At 37.7% G+C, this 12,500-nt stretch overlaps 1 protein-coding gene across 1 annotated transcript in view; it reads right to left on the bottom strand.

Moving 5' to 3' along the window:
- Window positions 1-9,265, bottom strand: part of LOC125043651 (uncharacterized protein YMR196W-like) — a 23,177-nt gene extending 13,912 nt beyond the window's left edge. Inside the window, exons 1-14 of the mRNA XM_047639885.1 lie at window positions 9,259-9,265; window positions 9,011-9,167; window positions 8,271-8,439; window positions 7,667-7,841; window positions 7,292-7,424; window positions 6,064-6,214; window positions 5,533-5,650; window positions 4,753-4,970; window positions 4,194-4,312; window positions 3,197-3,305; window positions 2,387-2,510; window positions 1,506-1,650; window positions 979-1,099; window positions 48-281 (exon numbers count right to left, since the gene is read on the bottom strand). Of these exons, the coding sequence (XP_047495841.1) occupies window positions 48-281; window positions 979-1,099; window positions 1,506-1,650; window positions 2,387-2,510; window positions 3,197-3,305; window positions 4,194-4,312; window positions 4,753-4,970; window positions 5,533-5,650; window positions 6,064-6,214; window positions 7,292-7,424; window positions 7,667-7,841; window positions 8,271-8,439; window positions 9,011-9,167; window positions 9,259-9,265 (1,980 nt within the window). The remainder of the gene's footprint in view (window positions 1-47; window positions 282-978; window positions 1,100-1,505; window positions 1,651-2,386; window positions 2,511-3,196; window positions 3,306-4,193; window positions 4,313-4,752; window positions 4,971-5,532; window positions 5,651-6,063; window positions 6,215-7,291; window positions 7,425-7,666; window positions 7,842-8,270; window positions 8,440-9,010; window positions 9,168-9,258) is intronic.
- Between the last annotated feature and the right edge of the window lie 3,235 nt (window positions 9,266-12,500).

Consider the following 12,500-nt stretch of genomic DNA (forward strand, 5'->3'; position numbering starts at 1 on the left):
GCGGCTACTCACTCCCCGCCACCCACAAACCACACCCAAGGCCTCACCTTCAGCGGCATCGACGACCCATCGTCCTTCCTGATGAAGTCGTAGTAGAAGCCGTCCTCCTCGTCCCACAGACCTCGTCCTTGACCCGAGGAGTTGATGGCGTCTACGATGAGGATGAAGTGCTCGAAATACTTGGAGGCCATGTCTTCGTACACCGGGTCACTCTCGGCCAGGGTGAGGGCCATGTCCAGCATCGTGACGCAGAAGAAGGCCATCCACGCCGTGCCGTCTGCCTGGAGGAGTAGAAGAGCAGCGTGGTTTCGTGGATTTTTGTGGTAATGGTTACGGTCGTTTTAAATTGTGGTTGTGGGTTAGTTGTGGTTGTTTTGTTACTATGGTAGTAATGATGGGGGTATGTGGTAAATTCTGGCAGACGAAAGACGTGGTAGAATTCTATAAGACTTGTGGCTGGAAGTAATACTGGTTGTTGGTAGTTGCTGCGGTTGGCGAACTGACAGTTGTAAAGTATGCTAGGTGTATGACTTTTAGTTGGCTGTGGCGTTATTTGTTGCTCGATGTATGGGCAGTGGCATGTATGGTATTAGTGTAAGTGTTAATTTTCGTGGGTGTTAGGGCTGCGGATGCCACATTGTTTTAGTTTTGGAACATGGCGTATGGTAAATGATAATGAGGTTGGCCGAACCAGTGTAGTTAGGCTAAGTTTAATATTTAAATATAACCGTAATTGTAGCGGTAATGAAAAAAAAGTGATCTGCACAAATAATAAAGACTAATCATTATACATTTCACACATTCTCTCTCTCTCCTTTCTTACCCATTACACCCGAATAAATACCACGAGGACTGATGACTCCAATCTCTCTCTCTCCACACACACACACACACACACACACACACACACACAGCCCTAACACCCCCCCCCCCCCACACACACACACACACACACACGCACAAACCCACGCAACTAACCTGTTCCAGCTGACCGGCAACGGGGAGGGGCCGAGACCTGTCAAACACTCCTATGTTATCAAGACCGAGGAATCCGCCGCCGAACAGATTCCTTCCGTTGGGATCCTTTCGGTTGACCCACCTGGTTGGTAGGATGGGTGGGGGGGGGGGGTTAAGGTGATTATTATGACTAATTTTGTTTGTTCATGGGGATGGGAATGGGAATGATGGGAATGGGTGTGGGAATTATAAAGATAATAAAGATAATGATGATGATGATGATAATGATAATGATAATGATAATGATAATGATAATAATAATGATAATGATAATGATATTGATAATAATAATGATAATGATAATAATAATAATAATAATAATAATAATGATATCGATAACGACAACTATAAAGATGATAATAAAAAGTAAAAAAACAATAACAGCAAAAACACCAAAAACAAAAACAATCATAAAAACAACAACCAAGAAACGAAAAGAAAACAACAACAACATACAACATACAACAACCCCGTTAAAAGAAACTTACCACGTAAAGTTAAGGGAGAGCTTCTGGAAAGTTTTCGCCAAGAAAGCTGTGTCTCTTGCCCCTCGACGCCCACTTCCTCTGTACACGTTCATGGCCGCCCACGCGTGCACGGGCGGGTTCACGTCCCCGAGCGCGAACTCGTAGGCTAAGGGGAGAGTAGAGGTAAGGGGAGGGGGGAGGAGGAGGGCAAATGGGTAAGCGGGTAGCGTGTGATTTGTGAAATGTAAATAAAGAAAGAATACCTCTCATGTTCTTTCATTATCTATCTGCCTATCTATTTGTCTAACTATCTACCTATCTATCTGTCTATATATCTACATATCTATCAGTCTATCTATCTACCTATCTATCTGCCTATCTATCTGTCTATCTACCTATCTATCTGTCTATCTACCTATCTGTCTATCTATCTACCTATCTACCAGTCTATCTATCTACCTATCTATCTGTCTATTTATCTATCTGCCTATCTATCTATCTATCTATCTATTTACCTATCTGTATATCTACCTATATATTTGTCTATCTATTTATCCATCTATTTACCTATTTATCAATATATCTACCTATCTATCTATGTATCTATTTATTTATCTATCTACCTATCTACATATTCATTTATCAACCAACCTACATACATACTTATCTATTTATTGATCTATCTATCTATCATCTATCTATCTATCTATCTATCTATCATCTATCTATCTATCAATCTATCTATCTATCATCTATCTATCTATCTATCTATCTATCTACCTGCTTACATACCTTTCTATTTACTATCTATCTATCTATTTATATACATACCTACCTATCAACCTACCTACCTACATGCATCTATATGAACCACCCACTGTTAACGAAGACGCAGGACCTACCAGGTATTTGCCCGTTGGGATGCATGTACCATTCCCTGAGGAAGAGAATCAGCTGATCCTTGGCAAAGTCTGCGTCGACGAAGGCCAGGGCGACGCAGTGGAAGGCGAGGTCCCATGAGGCATACTGTGGGAAAGTTGTTTTAGGCCATTTCATAATGTGGGAAGCATTTTTGGGGGGTAATTTCATACTGTGAGGTCATTTCACATTGTAGGAAGGTCCTTTCATACTGTGGGAAGGTCATTTTAGGTCATTTCATATTGTGGGAAGGTTATTTTAGGTCATTTCATACTGTGGGAAGATCATTTCACACTGTAGGAAGGTTATTTGTCATTTCGGGTCGTTTAATATTGTGGAGAGGTTATTTTAGGTAATTTCATACTGTGGGAAGGTTATTTCATATTGTGGGAAGGTCATTTCGTACTGTGGGGAGGTCCTTTCAGGTCTTTTTATACTGTGGGAAGGTCACTTCCGGTCATTTCATACTATGAGAAAGTCCTTTCAGGGATAAAAAATAAATTGAGGAAGATATGCGAGAGATATGAATCCGTTCAGATAGTAAAGGGTATTTCTGCTCTGATGAAAATATTCGAATAATAATGAAATTAAGTAAAAACGACAATCCTTAAAAAATTACATCGTCATTATCTTCCTCCAGACCTGAACATACTATTCACATCTCAGGTAACCTAAGACAATCCTTAAAAAACAACAAAGTCATTATCTTCCTCAAGACCTGAACATACTATTCACAAAAGAGAAGATAACGCGAACCTCCAACCTGGCTCACTCCACTCCTTAAGGATACTTACCCAAGGATACTCCCACTTGTCAGGCATCGATATGACGTCCAGGTTGAAGAGGTGACCCCACTCGCTGTTACGGCCGGAGTGACGAGAAGCCGGAGGGGGCGGCTGGTTCCTGTGGGAGAGGGGGGGGGGGGGGGTTAAGAAGGGATGGAGTTGGTATGATATTTGGTTGTTTAGATAGTTGTCTTTTTTATTGTTTCATTATTTCTCGTTTTCTTAGTAGCTTTATTATTATTATTATTTTTTTTTCATAGCTCTCTGCACTATCTTTTCTTTTTTTCTTTCCCTGTCTCTAATTTTCTTTTGTTCCTTTTTTCTTTTTTTCTTTCCCTGTCTCTAATTTTCTTTTGTTCCTTTTTTCTTTCTTTCTTTCTTTCTTTCTCACTCTTTCTCTCTCTCTCTCTCTCTCTCTCTCTCTCTCTCTCTCTCTCTCTCTCTCTCTCTCTCTCCCCTCTCTCTCTCTCTCTCCTCTCTCTCTCTCTCTCTCTCTCTCTCTCTCTCTCTCTCTCTCTCTCTCTCTCTCTCTCTCTCTCTCTCTCTCTCTCTCTCTCTCTCTCTCTCTTACTCTCACTCACTCACTCATTCTCTCTTTCTCTCTCTCTCTCTCTCTCTCTCTCTCTCTCTCTCTCTCTCTCTCTCTCTCTCTCTCTCTCTCTCTCTCTACTCTCACTCACTCATCTCTCTCTCTCTCTCTCTCTCTCTCTCTCTCTCTCTCTCTCTCTCTCTTACTCTCACTCACTCACTCATTCTCCCTCTCTGTTTCTCTCTCTCTCTCTCTCTCTCTCTCTCTCTCTCTCTCTCTCTCTCTCTCTCTCTCTCTCTCTCTCTCTCTCTCTCTCTCTCTCTCTCTCTCTCTCTCTCTCTCATTCACTTTCACTCTCACTCTCACTCTCACTCTCACTCTCACCCTCACAGTCTCTCTCTCTCTCATCGTTTTCTGTTCCTATGCCTCTCTCCTCTCTCAACTTCCGCAATCAATTCAGGGTTTCAATCAACTCACAAGTCTCCTCCGAGCCAGTCCTTAACAATGTAGTGGTAAAACTGCTTGGTCCAGAGCAACCCAGCTAAGGCCTGTCTCGCTACCCGTGTTTCCTCGATCGAGAGCCGAGGACTTAACACCTGCGATTTGAAAGTTTTTTTTTTTTTTGTATTAGTATTATGGTCGTAGTTTGCATTTACGTTAAGAAAGTGTCATTTTTATATTTCGTCATTATGTGGGGAGTCAAAAAGAGCTATTTTATATATGATAGAATAAACACAATCTTTCAAAATGTCGCCTCCAGATTTCATTTTACATTTTCTCTATCAATTTTTCTCCTGTGACATGCTCACTACATGGCTATTCCTATTCATGTTATTGCGGCTTTGCAACATCATCAGATAACATTTTTTCCTTATCCTTTGAAAGAACATATTACTCCCTTGTCGCTCTTTACACAGTTTTCCTTTATCTGACATGTTAGTTTACGTAAACATAAAAAAGACCGCTGATGGTATAGATATCAATCCAATCTCAATTTTAAAATATTCTGACAATCAGTTATTCTTATCATCCTCACCTTCTTGTAGAAAACATCTGCCTCCTGTCTCCGTTTCTCCATGATGGCTTCAAAAGCTCCTCCGAAGACATGCGCTGCCCCATCGTTGCCTTTAGGAGCCTCGTCCTTTTGCCACATCCTCGTCCTCACCGTCGTCGACTCTCCTGGCTCAATAGTGACGACGTAGTGGGCGCTCGCCTTGGTCCCTTGCATGGCGGGATTCACTGCGTCTTTTTCGTCTGGGGGCAAAAAGTAGGGTCGGTTTGGATCTCCTACTTTCTGTTTCTGTCTCTCTGGCCGTCTGTTTGTCTGTTTGTATGGATGTTTGTATGCTTGCATGTCTATATATCTGTCTGCCTGTCTTCTTTCATCCCTCTTCTTGTTTCTCTCCCTTCCTCACTCCCTTTCCCTCTCTCTCCCTCCCTCCCACCCTCTCCTTCCCTCTCCCTTCCTCTCTCTCTCTCTCTCTCTCTCTCTCTCTCTCTCTCTCTCTCTCTCTCTCTCTCTCTCTCTCTCTCTCTCTCTCTCTCTCTCTCTCTCTCTCTTGTCTTTTTACATTCTTACATAATTCCCCTTTCATGCTACTGGTGCACCTTTACTTAAAAAAACAGCAAATAACCGCATAAAATTAACTTCCCTAATCCGATAGTCACCAGATCGTCAGTTTTGGAGGGACAGTGATATGAATATTGTTTTAGAAACTTTCCCTTCTTAAGAAAATTACCCTCGTCTATCACACTTCTAAGCCCACATAATACAAACACCCATATATCATATGAACTTCCGCTTCCGGGTACTTACTCTGCACTATGTACCGATGAAAAGCATCTTTCACATAAGGCGTGTAGTTCTCCACATTGAAGAGCTTCTTTGTATTAGTCTCGTTCTCCGTGAACAACATCTCCGCTTTGTGAACACTCTGTGGATACCAATGGTGGAATGAACCCGGGTATGCGATATCTGGGTGGTATCCAAATATTATTCGAATCTTCACTATTATGGTAACAGAAAACTCGTGAATTTTATGACTTTCTCGTGCTGGTATGATAATAGCTTGTTTATAAACAAATCGTACTCATGTTTGTTAAATTTGACATTATATATACATACATGTAAATATATATACTCTTTTTCTTTCTTTCTTTCTTTCGTTTTTTTTTTTTTTTTTTTTTTTTTTTTTTTTTTTTTTTTTTTTTTTTTTTTTAAGAACACTCTTTCATCTACTTTAGCAATAAGCATATAAATCGTTTGAAGAGTTACCACGACTAAAATCCAGAACGCTAACAACAAAGCTTAAATAACGATAAGCACTCCATTTGTCTTACTCCTTACCTGATCGACCGCCCATTCGTACTCCCCCAGACTCTCGTGCCAGGCGTGAACCACACTCGGTCCCTCGCCGTCCGTTTCCTTCTGAAGTTTCATCTTGGGTTTCAGTCCACAGCCCTCGTGAGTGCAGCCCCAGATCCATGTATTGCGGTACCTGTGGGTTGGTCCTTGAGATTAATTGCGTGTGTGTGTGTGTGTGTGTGTGTGTGTGTGTGTGTGTGTGTGTGTGTGTGTGTGTGTGTGTGTGTGTGTGTGTGTGTGTGTGCGCGTGTGTGCGTGTGTGCGTGTGTGTGCGTGTGCGTGTGCGTGTGCGTGTGCGTGCGTGTGCGCGTGTGAGTGTGTGTGTGTAATATATAAAGTATATGGTCAGACTACCTTACTGCAGAAGTATGAAAAAAAGGTACGATATCGCCCTGTCTTTCATTACATAATACACAAAGTTTTTTTGGTACGGATTAGTCTATAATTCAGTATTTAATTAGTGACGAAATATATTTTATATTTACAATTATATCCTATTTTAGATCATATTTATGCATATGTAATTATAATAATAATTATAATAATAAATAATAATAATAATAATAATAATAATAATAATAATAATAATAATAATGATGATAATAATTATGATAATGCTAATGATGATGGTAACAATAACAACAAGAACAACAACAATAATAATAGCGATAATGATAATAATAATAAAGATAATGATAATAATAATAACAAATGATGATAATAATAACAATAATGATGAAACTAATAATAATAATAATAATAATAGTAATAGTAATAATAATAATAATAATAATAATAATAATAATAATAATAATAATAATAACAATAATGATAATAATAACAATAATAATAACAAAAAATAATAATAATAACAATAATAATAATAATAATAATAATAATAATAATAATAATAATAATAATAATAATAATAATAATAATAATAACAATAATAATAATAAAAAATAATAAATACAGAAAGTCGTCTTAATTTAAGTTTATGTGCTAATTTCACCGTTTTCTTTGACATATAGAAAACATACATATAATACAGGGTAAACTGTGCTAAGTATCCCTTACGGCCAATACATTTGACAGTGTCATGCTAATAATTCCAGTAACTACTTATTATGTATACCAAATAAACACTATGTAAAGACTCCCACTCGAATACACATGAACCAGATGCTTACACAAACAGCGACGCATTTACCAGAGAGTTGGGAGTACGTGTAGTGTATCAGCTCGAGGCCCTCGGTTTGTCATCTTCACTTCCATCAATAAGCTGTTGGGCGAATCCTTGGCGTATTCTACTTCCACATCCCAGTATCCTGCACTCAACACGCCTGGAAGGTGAATGAAATTGCAGCCTTTGAAGTGGCGGGGTCTTGTTTAATTTTGCGAGAAATTTTAGGGAATTTGTGTGTGTGTGTGTGTGTTAGTGTGTGTGTTAGTGTGTGTGTGTGTGTGTGTGTGTGTGTGTGTGTGTGTGTGTGTGTGTGTGTGTGTGTGTGTGTGTGTGTGTGTGTGTGTGTGTGTGTGTGTGTGTGTGTGTGTGTGTGTGAAGACTTACAACTTCCTTCCTCACCTGTATCCTCCAACTCAAACTCAGGATCGCGCACGCCTCTCTCCCTGTTGCCCTCCTCGATCTGCTGGTAAGGATACGGCTGCTGGGGATACTTGTACAGGAACTTCATGTAGGAGTGCGTGGGAGTCGAGTCCAGGTAGTAGTACAGTTCTTTCACGTCCTCGCCGTGGTTACCCTGCAAAAAGATTACTTTTACGGTCTTGCTTTTTGGATATTGTCATTACGTCAAAAATATTTTCAGTATTAGGATTATCATCGTTATTCCTGCCATTGGCATTGGTATCCTTGATTTGGGAAATAATGGTATATAATATCATACGTGTCGTTGTGTCTTTGTATTACTGTTATTCTCATTTCATTATGATATTACTACCGTTATTTCTGTCATTACCATTTAATATCATTATATTTGTTCTTACTATTATTATTCGTATCTACCATTTTCAGCTTCCCCATCATAGTCATCATGATCATCATCATTTTATTATTATCATCAATGTCATCATCATCATCACCCACCACCACCACCATCACCCTCATCATCATCATCATCATCATCACCATTATCACCATTATCACCATTATCATCACTATCACTCCTCACCTGGGGCCCCGTCAGGCCGAAGAGTCGTTCCTTCAGAATGGGGTCGCGGGCGTTCCAGAGCGCGAGGCTACAGCAGAGACGCCCACGCCGGTCACACACGCCCGCGATGCCGTCCTCGCCCCAGCGGTACGCCCGTGAGCGAGCGTGGTCGTGAGGAAAGTAGTCCCAGCTGGAGGGAGGGTGAGGTCAAAATTTCTAGCATAAAAGGAGGAGGAAGGAGAGACGAAGAGGAAGACGAAAGAGAAGAAAAAGAACAAGAACAAGAACAAGAAGAAAAAGAAGAAGAAGAGAAAAAAAAATGTAGTTGTGATTATGGTTATACTTATGATTAAAGTTATGATTAATTTCTAGGGTTATGTTTATATTCATACCTATGGCTGTATTTGTGATTGTGAGTGTTTATATTCTTGCTTGTATTGCACGTGGGCTTTTATCAATACTAGTACTTTGAACAATTATTAGTGAAAAACCGGCATCAAAATAGAAAAAGCCAACGGCAATAAAAATAAGAATTAAGTCCTAGTTCCAAAGTCCTCGAAGAAATTACCAAATGAACGGTCTGTACTACAAAATATGCGTTGATTGCAATGTGACGCATTGAAAAAGAAGAAAAAGAAAAGAAAAAGAAAAAAGGAAATAACAACAACAATAATAAGAAGAAGAAATAAATAAAAACTAGAAGGCAAGTAAAGAAAACAAAGAGTAACTTAAGTCTTAGAAAACGGGAAAAAGACACAAACCACAGAGTAATAGTAAACAGTGGTGGCGAATACGAATTACGTCCTTCTTTCACATTCCTATGTTGCTGCTGCTGAGTTAGAACGTCGAAGGGTCTATATGAAGAGTTTTTACTCCCTTCAGCAAGTGTCAATGAACTTATATTTAGTATCCGTGAACCTAGCCGAAAGCGGAAGTTTTATGGATAAGGAAAGACAAAAACTTTTAGCTAATATTAATATAATCAATATCGCATTTCTGCGATACCAACAGTTCATCTAAAATTGACAACTTACCACTAAACTGCGCTACATACGTTCACTTTGAAAAGTATGTAGCACAGAGAAACGGAAAGAAAATTTTCTTTTTTGACTGGAAGATGTATCATACATATATCGGCGAAAATATTTAAAATCTTAAATACATTACGTCTTATGTATACGATTAAAGTGTATTTCTAGGAATAGCAATACAAAAAAAAAAAAAAAAAAAAAAAAAAAAACGCGAAGAGTAGCTTTCAATTAGCAAGAATACAACAGGTGCCAAATGAAGCTAGAATGCAACAGGTGCTAAACCCATCAGCCGGCTTGAGGTTGGTTTTGTTGCAACCCGAACACAAATAATTTTTATTTCCTTTAGTTATGTCAAGGTTCATCAGTCTTGTAAGTTGTTATTTGCTATGTGAGTCGGTTTGGTATCACTGCGTTCCCCATTATGATTATTATTATTATTATTATTATTATTATTATTATTATTATTATTATTATTATTATTATTATTATTAAAATCATTATTACTATTATTATCAATAATTATCATTATCATCTATATCGTCATAATTAGCACAACACCACCACTATCATCATCCTCATTGTCATCATCATTATCATTTATTTTTATCATCATCACTGGCCAGACAAGTAGTAATATAATGCTATTATTATAATTTGTTTTCAACATCAGACCATTATCCTTATCACTGACAGAGAAGATGGCAACTCAAAGACAGGCATACAGCATAAAACGCGCCTTATACAGAGTATCTAATTATCTACAAATCAGCGCCATGCATTGTTACAGAAAGGACAACACGTTCCACTCTAGTTTCATTGTTATTATTCAGCGATCATTACTCTCAATTTCATAATCTCACTGGCTGCCCATGTTACTATTACGTTCATTTTTGTTATCATGGTAGTAGTAGTAGTAGTAGTAGTAGTCGCAGAAGTAGTAATAGTAGTAGTAGTATTCGTAGTATTCGTAGTATTCGTAGTATTCGTAGTATTCGTAGTATTCGTAGTATTCGTAGTATTCGTAGTATTCGTAGTATTCGTAGTATTCGTAGTATTCGTAGTATTCGTAGTATTCGTAGTATTCGTAGTATTCGTAGTATTCGTAGTATTCGTAGTATTCGTAGTATTCGTAGTATTCGTAGTATTCGTAGTATTCGTAGTATTCGTAGTATTCGTAGTATTCGTAGTATTCGTAGTATTCGTAGTATTCGTAGTATTCGTAGTATTCGTAGTATTCGTAGTATTCGTAGTATTCGTAGTATTCGTAGTATTCGTAGTATTCGTAGTATTCGTAGTATTCGTAGTATTCGTAGTATTCGTAGTATTCGTAGTATTCGTAGTATTCGTAGTATTCGTAGTATTCGTAGTATTCGTAGTATTCGTAGTATTCGTAGTATTCGTAGTATTCGTAGTATTCGTAGTATTCGTAGTATTCGTAGTATTCGTAGTATTCGTAGTATTCGTAGTATTCGTAGTATTCGTAGTATTCGTAGTATTCGTAGTATTCGTAGTATTCGTAGTATTCGTAGTATTCGTAGTATTCGTAGTATTCGTAGTATTCGTAGTATTCGTAGTATTCGTAGTATTCGTAGTATTCGTAGTATTCGTAGTATTCGTAGTATTCGTAGTATTCGTAGTATTCGTAGTATTCGTAGTATTCGTAGTATTCGTAGTATTCGTAGTATTCGTAGTATTCGTAGTATTCGTAGTATTCGTAGTATTCGTAGTATTCGTAGTATTCGTAGTATTCGTAGTATTCGTAGTATTCGTAGTATTCGTAGTATTCGTAGTATTCGTAGTATTCGTAGTATTCGTAGTATTCGTAGTATTCGTAGTATTCGTAGTATTCGTAGTATTCGTAGTATTCGTAGTATTCGTAGTATTCGTAGTATTCGTAGTATTCGTAGTATTCGTAGTATTCGTAGTATTCGTAGTATTCGTAGTATTCGTAGTATTCGTAGTATTCGTAGTATTCGTAGTATTCGTAGTATTCGTAGTATTCGTAGTATTCGTAGTATTCGTAGTATTCGTAGTATTCGTAGTATTCGTAGTATTCGTAGTATTCGTAGTATTCGTAGTATTCGTAGTATTCGTAGTATTCGTAGTATTCGTAGTATTCGTAGTATTCGTAGTATTCGTAGTATTCGTAGTATTCGTAGTATTCGTAGTATTCGTAGTATTCGTAGTATTCGTAGTATTCGTAGTATTCGTAGTATTCGTAGTATTCGTAGTATTCGTAGTATTCGTAGTATTCGTAGTATTCGTAGTATTCGTAGTATTCGTAGTATTCGTAGTATTCGTAGTATTCGTAGTATTCGTAGTATTCGTAGTATTCGTAGTATTCGTAGTATTCGTAGTATTCGTAGTATTCGTAGTATTCGTAGTATTCGTAGTATTCGTAGTATTCGTAGTATTCGTAGTATTCGTAGTATTCGTAGTATTCGTAGTATTCGTAGTATTCGTAGTATTCGTAGTATTCGTAGTATTCGTAGTATTCGTAGTATTCGTAGTATTCGTAGTATTCGTAGTATTCGTAGTATTCGTAGTATTCGTAGTATTCGTAGTATTCGTAGTATTCGTAGTATTCGTAGTATTCGTAGTATTCGTAGTATTCGTAGTATTCGTAGTATTCGTAGTATTCGTAGTATTCGTAGTATTCGTAGTATTCGTAGTATTCGTAGTATTCGTAGTATTCGTAGTATTCGTAGTATTCGTAGTATTCGTAGTATTCGTAGTATTCGTAGTATTCGTAGTATTCGTAGTATTCGTAGTATTCGTAGTATTCGTAGTATTCGTAGTATTCGTAGTATTCGTAGTATTCGTAGTATTCGTAGTATTCGTAGTATTCGTAGTATTCGTAGTATTCGTAGTATTCGTAGTATTCGTAGTATTCGTAGTATTCGTAGTATTCGTAGTATTCGTAGTATTCGTAGTATTCGTAGTATTCGTAGTATTCGTAGTATTCGTAGTATTCGTAGTATTCGTAGTATTCGTAGTATTCGTAGTATTCGTAGTATTCGTAGTATTCGTAGTATTCGTAGTATTCGTAGTATTCGTAGTATTCGTAGTATTCGTAGTATTCGTAGTATTCGTAGTATTCGTAGTATTCGTAGTATTCGTAGTATTCGTAGTATTCGTAGTATTCGTAGTATTCGTAGTATTCGTAGTATTCGTAGTATTCGTAGTATTCGTAGTATTCGTAGTATTCGTAGTATTCGTA

Source organism: Penaeus chinensis, chromosome 34 (genome assembly GCF_019202785.1).
Source record: "Penaeus chinensis breed Huanghai No. 1 chromosome 34, ASM1920278v2, whole genome shotgun sequence".
Lineage (NCBI taxonomy): Eukaryota > Metazoa > Arthropoda > Malacostraca > Decapoda > Penaeidae > Penaeus > Penaeus chinensis.